Source organism: Hylobates moloch, unplaced genomic scaffold (assembly GCF_009828535.3).
Source record: "Hylobates moloch isolate HMO894 unplaced genomic scaffold, HMol_V3 SCAFFOLD_16, whole genome shotgun sequence".
NCBI lineage: Eukaryota > Metazoa > Chordata > Mammalia > Primates > Hylobatidae > Hylobates > Hylobates moloch.
In genome coordinates this window covers 10,130,065-10,147,794 of record NW_026652291.1, presented here as the reverse complement: position 1 = coordinate 10,147,794, position 17,730 = coordinate 10,130,065, and the positions used below count along the sequence as shown (strand labels likewise).

The 17,730-nt window shown below is 49.3% G+C and overlaps 1 protein-coding gene across 1 annotated transcript in view; it reads right to left on the bottom strand.

Moving 5' to 3' along the window:
• Positions 1–17,730, bottom strand: part of SYNE3 (spectrin repeat containing nuclear envelope family member 3) — a 100,208-nt gene that overhangs the window by 14,746 nt on the left and 67,732 nt on the right. Inside the window, exons 9-17 of the mRNA XM_032180361.2 lie at positions 14,718–14,900; positions 13,275–13,418; positions 11,954–12,088; positions 8,715–8,876; positions 8,413–8,585; positions 7,829–7,958; positions 5,636–5,794; positions 2,082–2,231; positions 837–875 (exon numbers count right to left, since the gene is read on the bottom strand). Of these exons, the coding sequence (XP_032036252.1) occupies positions 837–875; positions 2,082–2,231; positions 5,636–5,794; positions 7,829–7,958; positions 8,413–8,585; positions 8,715–8,876; positions 11,954–12,088; positions 13,275–13,418; positions 14,718–14,900 (1,275 nt within the window). The remainder of the gene's footprint in view (positions 1–836; positions 876–2,081; positions 2,232–5,635; positions 5,795–7,828; positions 7,959–8,412; positions 8,586–8,714; positions 8,877–11,953; positions 12,089–13,274; positions 13,419–14,717; positions 14,901–17,730) is intronic.

Here is a 17,730-nt window from a genome sequence, read left to right as displayed (position 1 = left end):
TCTCCAAGTCACAGCGTGGAAGGTTAACAACATGGGTTTTGGATTCAGAGGCCAGAGACCACTGAGGAGCTGAGGCCTTCCTTGAACCAGTCACTTCAGGCTTGCCCCTTCCGTTTCCTCGTGCTGAAAGTTGAGATTATACTGCCTCCTAGTTGTCACTGGGAGAGTTACAGGAGAGGCCCTAACCACAACTGAGCACAGTTCCTGGCACACACGGCGGGTGGCCAATACATAGCATCTCAAGTAATAATCATACCTATTACTCGTTGTCATTATTACTGCTGTTATTGTTATTGCTTCAGTCTGCAAAGCCCCTGGGAGTGACTCTGAGCATGCATGGCTCAGTAGGGTAAGTGGAAACACCTGCCTAGTAGAACTCAAAGGCACAATCCCTCCCTCTCCTGTCCCTACCGAGCCCTGTAGACTCTCCATCACCAGGGTGGCCACACCATCCAGTTTGCCCACAACAACCCAGGTTTCCTGGAACAGTCCCGGTTCACACCTGTTGTCACAGCGTAATCATTGGTAGCATCTTTGTCCACTCCCCAGCGTGTCCTGATTTAGGAGGGTGAACTCCAAGATCCCCTCTCTGCTATGTGCCTTCCCAGCGGAGGGCTCTGCACACCCTGCCAGCCTCCCCCCAAGCCTGGGGCTTCTTGAGAGCAAGAATCCTGGGGCCCAGCACAGTGCAGCCCAGAGTTGATCCCCCATAAATGTTCTTTGGTCTTCCTGGAACCTTCCAGAAAGCCCACGAGTCTTGCCCCAGTGTCACGGGCCCACCAACCCTCCAGGCACCCTGCCCGCTAGCCATGTGGAGCAGAAGGCAGACGCTGTACCTTTTGGAATCCAGTCGGCTCCCCTGGAGAACTTTGTGTCTGTTATTTTAGGGAAGGAGAGGAAAAGGGGGAAAAAAAATAAGTTAAGTGAGTGAAACTTAAATCCCAACAGAGCCTGTAATGGAATATTCATTTTGTCAGGGGAGTGTTTCTTTAAAACTTCTGGTCATCTGGACAGCCTGAGCCAGCAGGTGATTCGATTTAATGAGCTTTTTAACACACTTCAGGCCCAGCTGGGGTTCTGTCTGGAAAGGCCATGGCTAAGGCCGGCGGGGCCGTGGCCAACCTGGCTTGGGCTGGGCTGACACCTAGTGGCTGTCTCGGCTGCTCCCGGGCCAGGAAAGCCTGGGGCGCCCAGCTTGGGGCTGGGGTCTGAGGCCGAAAGGGTCCTTAGGGGCCAGCTCACCACCCTCCTCAGACTTAGGGACCTAGGAAACTTAACTTCTGCGCCTCAGTTTCCTCATTGGTTCACAGGGCATATAACAGGAATCACCACCTTTATATAACATATAACACATAATTCCTTTATATAACACATATTCCTTTATATAACATATAACATATAAAGGAATCACCTCCTTTAAAGGGCTGTTATGAGGACATAGCATTGAGCAAAGGTTATGATCATTACTAGTTCTGCTATTATTATTATTATTATTTTGTGTAAGGAGACACAGGGGCCCCCGAAAAGGAAGGTGCTTGCTCAACTAAGACACAGGGCAAGTTAGAGACATGGGGCTGGACCCCAGGGCTCCTGATGCCACTGCAGTGCTTCCCCAGGTCATGCCTACAACACGAGGGTGTGTCTGCAGGCTGGCTCCGCCACTGACCACCCATGTGGCCTTGGACAAGTTTTTTCGCTGCTTGGAGTCTCAGCTCCCCTCTGGAGTCTGGAGATACAATGACTTGAGCAGAGGGCAACCGTACAGACTGAATGGGACAGTGCACACAGGGCCCTCGGCTTGGGAGGTTGGAAGCACTCCTTACACATTAATTATGAGGTCACTGCTGTCCTGACTGGGACTTCAGCCTCATGAGGTGGTTGGATGGTCAAATTGCATCACCTGAGTCAAGTGCCCAGAACCCATGAGTGTCCCTGTCCTCTGCCTGAATGGTCACCTCTGCCTGGTGTGTGAATGCACAGGGCAGGGTGGATGCAGGCTTAGCACTGTATCCCCAGGCAAATCCAGGCCCAGCTACAGTCCTGTCCCTGGAATCTGGGACCTGCACATCCTTGGCACCTACCAGCAGGTGACCGGAGTCCTTCAGCTTGGACTTGTACAGCATCCACTGGTAGCGCAGATCTTCCAGCTCATCCGAGGTCCCCCTTGCTGGCCCGAGACGAAGGAGGTTCTCAAAGAGATGCTGACCTTCTGGCACCCGAGCCTCCAGCTCCTGGGGGAAACAGCAGCGTCATGGTGAGGCTTCCACATGGCCCAGACAGCCCCACCTGCCTGGTAAGGATGGGTCCATCAAATTTCACTCAACAGACAGGTAGGCAGGAAGGAGGCAGACAGAATCCATAAAGTGGGACTCCCATCTGTGCAATTCAAGCCAAGGCCTAGCCCTTGCTCTCAGGAATGTTACAGATGGCCTCCTGCATGGAACGGGCAGCTGGGCTGCAGACCTCCAGTGGTCACTTCCAAATCTGACATTCCAGGACCAAGTCCTCCAGAGAGCTCGACTAGAGTTCACATCATTCTAAAAGCTGTGATTGTGAACATGTCTTTCCGTTAGCATTTTGAGCCTGGCACAGTGGTGTAATGTGCAGATTTTTCTCAGGAAATGTAAGTACTGTGTTTCCTTGGGATGGAAACTTTTATTCTCAGGACTCCTGAGAGGTGGTGTGATGGGGCAGTAGGAGTGGGGCTATAAATCGGGGAGCCCAGGTTTAAGTCCTGGCTTTGGGTCCTGGCTCTGCCCCATTCTACTAGCATGTAATGTGGGACACCCTGGTTAGCTTCTCAGAGCCCGCAGGAACGTATGCTGTACAAAAAGCAAGTGGGTTTAACATGAGGAACGGAAAGTCATTTCTGATATGGCTGGAGTTGGTTAGTGGTGTGGTGGGGGGAATGAGAGGAGTAACCAAATACGAGACAGGAGAGGCAGGCAAGGAAGACTTCCAGGTAATGGCCAACTAGATAATTGGGACCAAATCTCTCACTAAGGACAAAATATTTAAAGCATTTTAAAGGCATGAAAGTATTAACAAAAGAATGTGAGGCACACTGGGCCACAACCTGGGAAAGAATGAAAACCCAGGGCAGTCAGCGCTGTCTTCAGATCTGCTTTTGCCCATAGAACATTTGCCAATTTGGAAGGAATAGCTGTAAAACATCTTTGCTTTTGCAGCCTCACTGGGCTGGAGAGACAAAGTTCAAAGTCTGGGGCCTGCAGAGGTGGAGAGTCTGATAGGGTTCATTCACCCTTTTGCTGAGCTCCTAAAGCCTTCAACCTACTAAAAATGAACCAGAAGTAAACCTGGACCTTGTGTAGACTTGCAGCCCAGTTCAAAGTCATCTTAGTAGACCAGGGAAACTCAAGCCTTGAACTTGGATTTAGTGGTCCCAGAATGAAAGGTCCCTACTTGCCTGGCAGTAGCAAATAAAATCGACTCTGGTGGAAAAGATTATTCTAAATCTTTTTTCCTTTTTTTTTTGAGACAGAGTTTCTCTCTTGTTGCCCAGGCTGGAGTGCAATGGCACGATCTCGGCTCACTGCAACCTCCGCCTCCCAGGTTCAAGCAATTCTCCTGCCTCAGCCTCCCGAATAGCTGGGATTACAGGCATGCGCCACTACACCTGGCTAATTTTGTATTTTTAGTAGAAATGGGGTTTCTCCATGTTGAGGCTGGTCTCGAACTCCTGACCTCAGGTGATCCACCCTCCTCGGCCTCCCAAAGTGCTGGGATTACAGGCATGAGCCACCGCACCCGGCCTATCCTAAATCTTAAATCCCTCTTATACATATTTTGGCAAACACAATGTCTAGCACACAAAGCAGCCACACAAAGACACAAGAAACCAAGAGTAAGAAGAGTCAGAAATAATATACCACAGAAACATTCATAAAATGCCTTGAGATATTAGAATTATTAGACACAATCTGTAAAAAGCTATGTTTGTTATGTTCAAATAATTAAAAGATAGGTTTAAAAATTTCAGCAAGTATCTGGAAGGTATGAAAAATGATAGAGTTTCAGTTAAGACAGGAGCTATAAAATAAAAAAAATAAAGATAAGAAAAATGATAGAGTAGATTATTAAAAGGACCAAATAGAAGTTCTAGAACTGATAACTGCAACAACAAAAGTTAAGAACTCAATAGACGTGTAACAGAAGATGAAACACAGCTAAAGAGAGAATTAGTAAACTGAAAGATGAATCAGAAAAACTATCCAGAATGCAACACGAAGAGAGAAAAGGATGAAAAATACACAGGAGAGAGTAAGAGACATAAAGCACACAATGAGAAGTAGTTACATATGTTTAAATGACATCACAGTAGGAGAGGAGAAAGGGAACAAGGCAGAGGTGATATTTTAAGAAATATTGTTAGTAGAAAAAAATACAAGTAACAAGTTTGGGAATTAAGAGAAAAAAAATAATGTTAGAGAGTTTTCCAGAAAGATCCTAGACCACAGATTCGGGAGTTAAAATGAATCCCAACCCAGATAAATGAAAAGAAATTCAAACCTAAGTATATCATGGTAAAATTATGCAGAAAAATAGGGAAACAGAAGTGAGCTAGGGCCTGGTTGAGAAAGGCCTTGAATAATAAACTCAGGGGTTAAACTCTATAGTGAAAGGTTTTCATTAGGGGGAGGACAGGGTCATATTTGTTATTCTGGCTGCAGAATGAGCCATGACCTAGATGGGACCCAACAGGAAGAAAGGAGGATCAGCTGGGAGGCTACAGCCATAGTCAAGGCCAAAAATGGTAAGTGCCTAAATTAAGACAATGGTAGTACGAGGGAAGAGAAACACAAAATATCTAGGAGGTGGAATCAAGGAGCTTCAGCAACTGATTAGATGTGAGAGTGAAGAAGACAGGAGAGAAGTGGTAGTTCAGTTGCAAAAATGGCTGTGACTTTCCCCATCTCCCTCCCCGCAGCCATATCCATACCCACTGCAATATGACTTTGTCATCCCTTCCATCAAGTGGTGGAGTCTCTTTCCCTTTCCTTGACTCTAGGCTGGTTTTGGCAAACAGAATGCAGGGGAATTAATGTTATGCTGGCTCCTAGTCTTGACCTCAAAAGTCCTTGCCTGCTGCTATTGCTCTCTTCTGCCCTGCCTCTGCTATGAGAAGTCCAGGCTGTGCCACAGGAGTATACGAGATGTGTAGTCCACATCATTCTCATCTCTAATAGCCCACTAGCCCCCAGAAGTAGAGACACCCAACTGACCTAGAACTGACAGCAGACAGACTGGAGGCACTGTCTGGTTGAGTTCAGCCTAACTTGCCATGCTTCTGAACCATGGGTTAAATACAGTTGTTGTTTTCAGCCACAAACTGTTGGGATGGTTTGTCACACAGCAATAGCTAAGTGACAGGAGTCAAGTGATTAGTGGTGATATTTTCCAAGTAGGGAAATACATAAGCATGCTGAATACACGAATGAATGCCAGAAAAAGTTCTAAAATCTTTGAACCAAAAAAGTTTCAAAGCCATTATCTATACACAAGGGAGAACAGCTCACAAACTATGGGTGTGCTCCTTCTTTTGAAGAACCCCTGGTGGCAAATGCCTCTGTGGGTGCAAACCTTATGGATGAGAGACCTTTCCTGGGGAACAGACCTGCAGCTTCGATTTTCTGGTCCTCAAGTCCTCGGCTGTAGACGTTCTCATTGCGATGATTCTAACCAGCTTGGAGTTTTCCACCTGCAACCACTCCTCAAAGTTCCTCAGGAGCTGGGAGAAATCTTCATGGCTCCCTTCTTCTTCTTGTAGATTTACCTGTAGGATCACACAAGGCCAAAGTGTCAGAGGTGAAAGAGGCCCCCTGGCTGTGTGTCCTGGGAACTTCATCTGAGCAGAGGGCCAGGGACGAGGACAAGATACCCAAAATGGTGACGGGAGAGGCCTGGGGGATGAACAATGAATCTCTACTCAACATGGCCACATTTAAGGGCCAAGAACATTCCTCACTGTCCCCTCTCTGGTCCCCTGACAGGTGATGGAAGCCACCACCATCTCTTACCAGGATGGCTATACAAACAGTCACCCTTCCACCATGCTTGCCCCCTTGGGGCTCCATGACCAGAGTGATCTGTCTATGATGCAAGCCCATTCAGCTAATTTCTTGGTTATCCACACTGGTGCCCCTCACTACTCCCCAGTGTGACCTGTGAGTCTTGGTTCCACTGCGCGTGCTGCCTTCCCTGTCCTCTGAGCCTGGGCCTGCAGACGTGTCTTGGCCCCTCCCACTGGCACTCGAATTTCTCCCTCTGCTCTTCACACACATTGTCTCCTCTGCGGGGAACACACCTCTCTCCCTCCTCTCCTCACTGCCACTCAGCTGGGAAAATTCAGCTGAGATTTCTTATCTTCTAGGAGAGGCTTCCCGGTCCTGGACCTAGGAACTGCTGCAGGCTCCTGTAGCCTCTGGCCTGTCTGCCAAGGTGCACCACGTTTTTTTTTTTTATTTTATTTTTTGTAAACCCTTATTTAACAGCTTGTGGATGCCACTCCCTTGCTTCTTTTAAACAAAGCTCAATTTATTTAAAGGAAGTAAGGGAAAGTGATGGGTGAAACAATGTAGTTAGTTCTTTTCTTTTCTTTTATAAAATAGAGCCATGGCACAAAAATAGACCCATCTTGTATGATTTTAGTTTCCGTTCTGGGGCCAGCAGGAAGTGTTCAGCCCCGATGCTCTCTCCGCTGCAGGTGCTACTGCTAGTGGCTCACAGAGGTGAGTATCTCCCGGGCCCAGCAGCATGGGCCTATCCTGAGAGCTTGTTAGAAATGCAGAATCGAATTACGGGCCCTAGCCAGATCTACTAACTCAGAGTCTGCATTTTATCTTATTTTATTATTTTTTGTTGATTGATTGATTGAAATGGGGTCTTGCTTTGTCACCAGGCTGGAGTGCAGTGGCACAATCACAGCTCCCTGCAGCCTCAAACTCCTGGGCTCAAGTGATCCTCCCACCTCAGGCCCCTCAGTAGCTGGAACTGCAGGTGCACACCACCATGTCCAGTTAATTTTTAAATATTTTTTATAGAAATGGGGTCTTGCTTCTTGCCCAGGCTTGTCTCAAACTCCTGACCTCAAGCAATCCTCCTGCCTCAGCCTCCCAGCCTCCCAAAGTTCTGGGATTGTAGGGGTAGCTCACCATACCCAGCCCAGAACCTGCATTTTAATACAAGGCTGGGTGCCCACTGAAAAGCTCTCCACTGGATTCCAAGTTTTCTGAGGGTCAGAAGCGTTACCCACAGCTGTATCCTAGCTCTGAGCACAGTCCTTGGAACAAAGTAGCACTCAGCAAATGGAGAAGTGAATGAAAGAATGAATGGGAAAATGAATAATTTGATGTATTTGAATAACAAGAAATAACTTTCTTTTCCACAAAGCTCAAGTTCGTTTAAAAGCAGTAAGGGATGGATGAAACATGGCACAAAAATATTCCCATCTTGTATGATTTCGGTTTCCAATGTGGAGCCAGCAGGAAGCTTTCAGCCCCGACACTCTCTTCCCTGAGGAGCTGCTGCTAGTGGCTCACAGAGGTGATATCTGACTGGCTAAGGGATATCCCTGACCTGCCCTGGCAGCCTGGCTCTGCAGACTCTGGGATGTCTGAGGTCCTCTGTGGAGTAGGATCAAATGCTCTTTGGCCACAGCTGGGGCAGGCTCAAACGAGACAGGATGTGGCCAAGTCCTCAGAGCAGAGCATGTTGCCCCAGACAGGGAGGGGCCTGTGCTGGATACCCCTACCCACCTCTTGACCTGGGGCCTGGCCCCTTCTCCCATAGCCCTGCTAGACAGACTCACGCGTCGACGATGCCTGGGAATAGGATCCACGGGGTTGATGAGAAATCCTGACTTCGGGATATTATTGGTGAAAACCATTTTCCTCCCCGAATCCACTTCTATCCTCTGCAGATGCCAGTTTCTGATGAGGCTGAGAAGACAAACTCAGCCCAGTCAATGCAGTGATGGGGACCTGGTGGGGACCCACCAGGACATGGGAAAAGTAATAGAATTGGGGAACTATGGGTGACAAGTCAGTGCACCCCATTGAAGTTTGTGAGAATGTTCCTGAGGCATGCTCACATCCGGTTTCTGACTTTAAACTCAGAGTAACCTGTCATGAAGGTGCGTATGCCCATGGATGCAGATGGGGAAACTGAGGCTCAAGCCAGTATGGACTGGAGGCTAACTCCCAAGATGGGGACATTTCCTGGCTCCTCCTGCTCTTGCTAGAATAGCCAACTGGGCCAAAGTGTGAAGGTGCCCAAGGCCCCTGGCTCCACACTGGGCAGCACCCTGGCCACCTGCTCCACGAGCATCTGAGTGCCCCTGAGTGGGAAAGGGCGGTGTCCCAGCAAGGCTCAGAGCCTAGGGGGCACTCTCACCTCAGCAGACTGTCTTCCAGCAGCCTCAAGGCCCGCCACGACTCTGCCAGCTCCCTGAGCTCCACCTGCACCATGGCAGCACCCTCCGGAGAAGTCTTCTCCATCACCAGCCAGCCCTGTGCCTCCACCAGGGACAGCTGGGCCTCCTTCTCCGGGAATTCTGCCACCAGCCTCTAAAGGACACACGGACACACAGACACACACACGGTGAGGGTGGAGGGTGGTTTCTGCTCCTCGGTGTGGGAACGTTGGCCCGTCAAGGCTACTTCTTTGGGAAGTGGGTGAGGGAACCATCGCCTTACCTCAAACTCGGCCTCCTGGGACTCAGCATCCCCTGGGCCCGCCTCTCCCCGGTGTGCCTCCAGCTTTTGCGTGGTCACGGCGATCCACTGCTGCAGCTCCAGCAGCTGGTGGCCGAAGGTGCAGTGCTCCTGCACGCTCTGCTGACACCTGTCCACAAGGTCCTGCAGCACAGCCCGGGGAGCCCAGGGCACCCTGAGTGCTGGCTGAGGGGGAGACCCCCACACCACCTCCACCCTGCAGGGCTCTCACACCTGCTGGGGACTCCAGGGCTCCCCACCAAGTAGCACCACAAGAGGGTGGGCTGGCCCTTCCCTCCACACAGCACAAGGAATTTACCCTGGGAAGATCAACTCTGGTTTAAAGCCTGTCTAACTTTTAGGAAAACGACCAAGTCTAGGTGAGGGTGGGGGAAATCGGATCTCCTGTCCACCACTGATCCAAGTGTAAATTGGCCCAACCACTTGTGGACACCATGGGTCAGAATCTATCCAAACGGAACACGGCTGTAGCTGATGGCCCAGCCATTCCACTCCCGGTGTATGTCCCAGAAATGGGAACACATCCTCACCCGAGGTCATACATGTGACAGCCCCAAGTTGGAAACTATCCAAGTGCCCATCAAGAGTAGAATGAATAAATACACGGTGGTATATTCACACAATGGAATGTTTTACAGCAGCAAGAATGAACAGTCTATAACCACATGTAACACAGCAGATGAATTTACAACCATCATGTGGAGAGCTAAAGGCCAGGCACAAAAGAAAACATTCTGTCCAATTCAATTTAAATGAAGGATAACATCAGGCAAACCCAAGCTATGTTGCGGGAAGCGTGAAGTCGAAGCCCCCCTTGAGGGTCAGGAATGGTGAGCTGGGCATCACCGCAGGCACAGGGGCTTTGGGAGGCTGGTAAAATTCTGTGTTTTATCTGGGTGCTGGTAACACAGATGCATTTAATTTTTAAAAATTTAATCGAGCTGCACACTCAGATACTCACATTCAGTCTTTCTTTGTTCTTTTTCCTGAGTACTGTTTCCTGGGCCAATCTATTGTTCAGCTCTCTGTCTCCAGGAAAGGCAGACACTGTCCCCAGAAGGGCAGCCATTCTCTATGCCCCTGGTCACCCAGCCTGTGACCTTTGGAGCTTTCTTTACATAGCCCGCCATGAACCAGTCAGACCCCAGGGGGCCTGCCGTTCCCATTCCAGCTGTGTTCCCTGGATAAGGTCATCATGACTCTCTGCAGGGCTACCACAGGCCCTGCCTTCTGCATTCCACAGACACTCACTGAGATCGCTGGATAGCAGGCCCATACCAGGGGCTGGGGACACTGCTGCCTCTGTCCTCAGTGAGCCGTCAATGAGGGCCTGAGAAGTTGTCTAAAACTCCACTTCTCTGAGTTGTCTCTACCCTGTCCCCTCCTGGTCCCTGTGTGCCAACATTAGACCAGGTGCCTCCAAGGGCTTCCCGTGCATAGAGCTGTGATCGCCAACATCAGATACCTGCCCCCCAGGGGGACACAGAGACTGCCTCGCTGTGGGGAAGGACGTATTAGATTAACAAGCACTGGGTACCAAAATAATAAAAGGGCAATTTCTCTTTAAAGAGGAATATAAACAATCAATAAGAATTGGAATATCATCATTTTGCAACACCTAGTGATGCTCAGTTAATGCTGCTTCTTATAATGACTCATCTAGCCCATCATTTGGATGGAGGTATTAGGAGACTTTTGCTGCTTCTATGGGCTCCTGAGGAGTGAGGACAGCGTGTCCTATTTCTCTACTGCCTCGACCTTGAAACTACTAACTGCTAGTTTATTGAATGTAATTAAGTGAATTCATCCAGACATTAATCGTCACTTAGACCAATGGGTCTCCACAGGTGATGCCTTATGTCCTGGAAACTGGTGGGGAGGGTTGGTGGTTGCTGCGATAGAGGTGGTGAGGGTGATACTAGGTGGAGTGAGAGGGATGGGTGTTCACATTCCACCCTGGGGTGGATAGTCCACCAACGCAGAATTCGCCCACATCCCACACGATTTTCTCATGTCCTCCTAATATCTACAGCAGTAAAAAACCTGCTTGTCATGACCTGAGCTCAGACTGTCACTCCAATCAACACACAAACACAAGGAAGATTTTGCAGCTTTAACCAACATACTGACTTCTCTAGAGCTGCATACACCCTTTGTGTAAGTGGATGGAAGACTGCTCTTGGGTTTGATCAAAGTTCTATCAAGCGTTGTTCACATTTCAGAAAACCACATCACTAGAGGCCGTGATGGCTGTGCCACTTGACACAGCATTTGCGGCTGTCACGCAGGGAGGGCACGTTCTGACCAGCTCCTTATGTCTTGAATGTGGCCATCTGGGAGTACTTACATATTGAAGGACAATATTGTATTATAATTACTTTCCTTTGATTTCTCTTTTCTATTTCCTGGGTGGGTATTTTCCCTATGAATTTCAGGAGTGTAAAGAGAAGGTTAGGAATGTTTGGTATGAAATAGGGCGTGCAAAGTCAGGTAGGAAGGAGAGCTCTCACTGCCTCACTAGGTTTTCTTGAGGTGTGAGCGCCAGAGACTCTGCTTTACACTCCTCAGGGCTTGTTACAAAGGCAGACCCAGGACTGCATCTGAATCAGTGTCACAGTGGGGCCTGGGGTCTGCATTTCCACTTGTCCTCAGGCCAGTTTTGAAGGAGCTTCGAGTTCCATGCCCACTGCTGGAAGGGGACTGAATCCTGGACGAACCCTAGAAAGAGCGGAGGTAGCCACTAGAGGGCACTGGCGACGAAGCTCTGTGGCCTCCAGGCCTTGTGCAGGCTGCAGGGGACGCGAGGCCGCCTGTGCTCTGGACTGCCTAAGGATCTCAGCAGCCTGCTCTCTTCTTTTGCCGCTTGGCCCTAATCTCGATATGTAATCGTGCATTGACTTGTTTGCTTGATGATTAATTGTCCATCTACCCAACTGGGGCGTAACACTCAGGAGAGCAGGGGCCTGGGCTGTCATGCTCTGCTACCTCCATCCTTAGGGCCACCTAGAATACTGCCTGGCATATGGGAGGTGCTCAATAATTGTCTGTTGTATGAATCAGGAAGGGAAGAAAAAAAGGGAGAAAGAAAAAAGAGAGGTTAGAAGGAATGAAGGCAGGAAAGGGGGAGAAAGGCCCCAGGTGTGTTGGATGACAGGGGCCTGCTCTCTGTCAAAGCACAGGCCCTTCTGCCAGCCCCTTACCTCCAGAGACCTCTGCAGGGCCCGGAAGTCGGAGGAAAGCTGGTCCATTTTGTGCTGGTGGTTGGGATTCTCCTGGACCAGAGGCCTCGCAGCCTCCATCTGTGCCCCCAGGTCCAGCCCCTCTTCCTGCAGCCCCTGCAGTAGAGAAGGGAACAGGTAGGCTAATCTTCCCGCCTCTCCCTCCCTGGGGGTGGCTGATCAGGGCAGAGGCTCTGAATGGGAGAACCTGGGAGGGGTAAATTCCCCAAGGCGGTGGGGCTCTTTCATACCAGCGGAAGTACCAACCACATGGCTGGTCTGATGGGCCCATTCTCAGGGCTGGAGAGATTTTAAAAATCAGACAAAAATATTCTGGGACACCATGAAAATGAACTCTGCTACAAGCCAGATGGCATCTCTGGGGACAAACTCACATCGGGACTCATACTTGATGACCACCTCTCATTATGAAGAAACACATCCCAATTTTAGTTGTAAAACCCAAAATGCACTATTTTTTTTCTTTTTTGGGGGACAGAGTCTCACTCTGTCACCCAGGCTGGAGTGCAGTGGTACAACGTGGGCTCACTGCAACCTCCACCTCCTGGGTTCAAGAGATTCTGGTGCCTCGGCCTCCCGAGTAGCTGGGGTTACAGATTCCTGCCACCACGCCTGGCTAATTTTTTGGCTTTTTTATTTTATTTTATTTTAAGTAGAGACAGGGTTTCACCAGGTTGCCCAGGCTGGTCTCAAACTCCTAAAGTCAGGCAATCTGCTCACCTCCTAAAGTGCTGGGATTACAGGCATGAGCCACCGCTCCCGGCCTAAAATGCACCGTTTTTAATGTCTTCTAGAGAAGACTCTCAATTTATGTATGAGCGGTGCTTGGGTTTTAAAAAGAGAACTATCGTATCACAAGCATTTTAAAAACCAGCAAGTTCCTTATCCAGCCAACAATGATCAACAGTCAGCCTACTTACAGTCCACGTTTCAGAACATTTATTCTCAATCCCAAAGTTGGTTTAACTGAACACCTCTGGACTCATTAAGAATGCTTAGCAAAGCAATTCTAAAAACAAATACCAATGTTAGACTTTGGAACTGAGGAGTAAACAAAAAGCTTGTCATTTTGCTGAGCTCAAGACTCAGTTGTTTGAGGTCAGGAACCATCAGATAAATAAGCAGAGGTTCTGTTGAGATGAGAGGTCAGATCTCAGCTAAGGGTCTAAATTTCTGGCTCACGGCAGCTGTTGCTTTGCTGGTTACTGCTAGAGAAAGAAGCCGCTTCCAGGTGCAGCTGAGCACCTGGGCAGGAGTGATTCAGGCCTCACAAACCCCTCACCTGCAACCTTGAGAGCTGGGCCTGTTTTCCAGGAAGGTCCCGCTGAAGCTCCTTCTCGGCTTGGACCCTGACTTGGAGGTCCAAGAGCTTCCTCTGCAGGGGCTCGAAAGCTGCTCCAAAGTCTTTGTGCTGAGCGAGCAGGCTCTGCAGAGACACAGGACAGCGTGCAAATTAAGAGCGTTGCTCACAGGCACTGTGTTGGTGAGACCTGACCCGTGCAGCCAGGCTGCTCTTCGTCTCGGCCAGCTCATGCTCACTCAGGCGCCACCTCCTCCAGGAAGCCTTCCCTGAGCCCTCATGGAGTTGGGTGCCTCTCCTTAGAGTCACCATAGTGTCCTCACAGAACACTTTGGCCACATCCCTCTAGAACTGGGGCAAGCTACACCCCTCCACCCACTGACCAAATCCCACCAGAGGCCTGTTTTTGTAAAGAAAGTTTTATAGGAACCCAGCCATGCCCATACATTTATAGCTGTGTCCACGCTGCAGTGGTGGTACTGAGGAGCTGCGACAGACACCGCCTGCCCTGCAGACTCTAAAACCTTCACTATCTGGCCCTTCACAGAAACAGTCTGCCAACTCTTGCTGTAAAACAGCACTTTGATGTCTTCTAGTAATTGCCTACTTATTCGTGTCCACGAGCAAAAGCTGTGAGTGTTTGAGGGTGAAGACCTTGGCTTCCTTTCTTCATCCCCCCAGCTCCTAGAACTGCACCAGGCCCTGCGGATGGAGGGAACATGCACGGGAGCTGAAATCATGGGCTGGGTCCTGGCTGTACCCCATATGGACCATGAGCCACCTTCTTGACCATCCTGCTTCAGTGTCCTCGTGTGTAAAACAAGAAAAATAACAGTACCTCCCTCATAGTGCTCTTAAGTGGATTAGATAAGATCAAGGATCTGGAGCTCTTAGCAATGCCCTGGCCCATAGCCAGTGCCCCATAGATCATAGTTATTATTGTCATCATCATTAGATGCTCAGCAAACATTTGTTACCTAAAAGAATAAGCTGTCCACGACGTGCCATGCCATGTCATCGATGTAGTGTAGTCATTTTGAAATGTGTCACTAATATGAGCTTCCAGCTCCAGGGTGTTTTAAATTTTACAAAGACTTTTAGCGCCATTTTCTTATTTGACCCTCCCATCAGAAGGGAGGGTCTGGAGGAGACTGGACTGGATTCAATTTGATTGCAGGGGGCTTGGGGACAGGGCTTGGAGGCAGACAGGTGGTGACTAGGAAACCAGTTAGAGGGACCATGCAAGAATCCTACCCAGTTTACACATGAGGAGGCTGAGATTGTCAGGGACAAAGGGACACACCCAGGGCCACACAGTGGCAAGTGGCAGAGCTGAGTTTAGAACATAGGGCCGTCTGCCTCCCCAGTGGGTGCTCCAGCCCCGTGGCCAAGCCGAGTCCCCAGCAGATGCCTGGTGCTGCACACCTGCAGTTTGCTTTTCCTCTGCAGGAGGCTGTTATGCAGCAGGTCTCTGTCCCTCACGGAACCTGCCACCTGCTCCAGGAGTGCCGTGGCTCTCTCCTGGCCAAAGACGCCAATCAAGAGGTCTTTCTTCAGCTGCAGCATCGTCAGCAGCTCTTTCAGGCGGGAGCTTTCCATCAGGGCTGCCTGTGGGAGACAAGGCTTCCGTGAACCACAGACCGGGCAGGACACAGCTCAGAAACAGAGCCAGGGGAACAACTGTTCTGGTTGCAACTGCTTAGGAAGCTCACCTTTGGGCAGGTGTCTGAGGAAGCAGCAAACTCAAGTAGAAACAAAATGAGCTGGCAGGAATGAGCTGGCAAGGACCTGAGTTTCGGGGTCAACTTTGATTCCTCTCTCACCTCCCACATCTGTCTTGATACTCAAGCCTGAGTAATATCCACCTCCTACAGGCCTCAGAAGTCTGTCTCCTCTCCATGGCCTCTGCCCCTGACTGCAGTGCACCCTCAGCCTTGGAAACCTGGACCACACAGCTCCGGAATGGCTGCTGCCTCCTAGTTAGTTGGCTCCCCACCACCGAGCCGCCACATTGCAGCAGAACCCAGAACCAGCCGGCTTGATCCTCTACTCAGTGATCCCCCATCACCAACAACAGTGGACGCACCCCCCAGCGCTATCTGCAATAGTGTTTTGGACATTTTGAAGGGAGCTACAGACCTGTAGGAGCATGATCAGAGAGAATTCAGGAAGGCTTCCCAGAGGAGGTGATACTCAGCAGACTGCTGATGTGCAGGAGTTTGCCAGGCAAAGAGGAGAACTAAGTGGGGTGCCCAGAAGCCTCCTACAATGGTAGCAGGCTGCCATATAGCCTGAACTCTGTGCAGCCCAGGCCCTACCTCCTCCAGGAAGCCTTCTGTGACCCCATTCCCAGCCTACATTCACTCTTCTTGCCCCCAAAGCCCTGCAATTCTTAGAGCCTGAACCAAGCCTCCAGCTCCTGTTGCCTCTCCAGCTGTTTCAGGTAAGCACCTGTTGCATTTCTAATCGAGAGTCTGGGGTTCTGGAAACCAGAGGTTTTGTCTTCGGCCAGAGTTCTTTCGTTTTATACCTGATGATGTTGCTGAGAACCCACTCTCAGACTTAAAACACTGAGCTAGGCACGGGGTTGGGAGAGAAAGAACAAAGATTCCAACCCAGGAAAGTCACTTCAATACAAGACGGAAAGTGGTCATTCTTTAAGCAAAGCTGGAGCTAGTGCCGTGGGAGTTCAAGGCAGAGGTGGACACTCCTGGTTGGGGAAATCGAGTATCACTTTGGAGAAGGCAGTACTGATGACAGGCCTTGAAAGGCAGGTGTTTCTGGAAGAGGCAGTGTAACCACAGCTGATACAGCTCTACTGGCATGACCTGCACACCAGGGCATCTAGCTTGTGTTCCGCCGCACAGAGGTCAAGCCTCTCACTGTAGGGGAGTCACCTTTACCCCCTTTTCACCAAGCTCAGGCACAATATCACGGAAGTTAAGAGTTTAGGCTGGGGAGCTGAGATCATGAGTCTGGATTATGTACTAGTTGGGAAGCTATGGGCAGATCTGAGCCTCAGTTTCCTCTTTTGTCAAATAGGTTCCCTGGCTCTGATCCCTCATCTGCAAAATAAGGAAGATCATGGTAGAAATGGAAATAAAACTACATGTGTATAGACATTCAAAATATGTGAATTATGACAATAAAAAATCAGTAACAACCTAAGCCTCTAATTGTGGATACATTACATTATGGCACACTCCAAAATAGAATATCATCCAGCCATTGAAAATGATCACTTTTATTTGAATGATTTTAAATGATGCTGAGAACAAAAGCTCAAATGTGTGGAGTGAGAATATCAGAATATACAATTATAGAACTTGATCCCAAATACATAAAAATTGTAATTAAATCTTCTGCCTCTTGGTGACCATATCTCACGGAAATACCTAAATGGATTTAATCAGATATAAAGGACAGATTTGGGATCTTCTGATCTAAAATTAAGGTTTGTGGCACACATGAAATTCACTCGAGGATGCCCTGAGGAGTACCTAGAAAAGATGGCCCACCATCCTTTGGAGCATGGGGCTGGGAGAAGGGGCCCACTGGACCCTTGGAAAGAAAGGGCATGCCCTGCAGCTTAAAAACTATTAAGGGAGGTCTGGCACAGTGGCTCATGTCTAATCCTAGCACTTTGGGAGGCCAGGGCAGGCAGCTCACTTGAGGTCGGGAGCTCAAGACCGGCCTGGCCCACATGATGAAACCCCGTCTCTACTGAAAATACAAAAAAGTAGCCAGGCATGGTGGTGCGTGCCTGTAATCCCAGCTACTTGGGAGGCTGAGGCAGGCGAATCTCTTGAACCCGGGAGGCAGAGGTTGCAGTGAGCTGAGATCGCACCACTGCACAACAGCCTGGGTGATAGAGCAAGACTTCGTCTCCAAAAAAAAAAAAGCCAAGAATAGAGAAAACAAATTCTTGTCCCAATATAAGCCCCAAGCGGAAAATCACAAGGGTAGACGTTTCAAAATGCAGGCACATGGCCAAGTAGTGTACCCAAGGGTGAGCAGGGGCCAACCCTGGTTATTGGTTCTCCCCAATAATACCAAGGAGGCATAAAAAGCAATGGAGAAATTGCCCCAACATGTTCATCCCTATGGCTTGTGGGATAATGGGAGCTTTTTGTTTTCTTCTTCACACACCTTTACAGTCTCCAAGTAGGTGTGCCTTTTATAATCAGAATAATTATACATCTCACACACGTTTGAGTCTTTTCCCACTCTTTGTGTCTAAGAATCTCTAGACACAAAATCATTTTATGGACTTCAGAGTTCAGTGATGCCAGAGACAGTATGTATAGGCACGCTGGGGACACCATAGTGATGGGCATCATGGCAGATGCTGTCTTCTGCTCATCCCACAGCCATTCCTCCTTCTCTCTTCCCAAATAACCAGCATTTTGGGATGCAAAGTGCTCAGTTCCGGGGCACT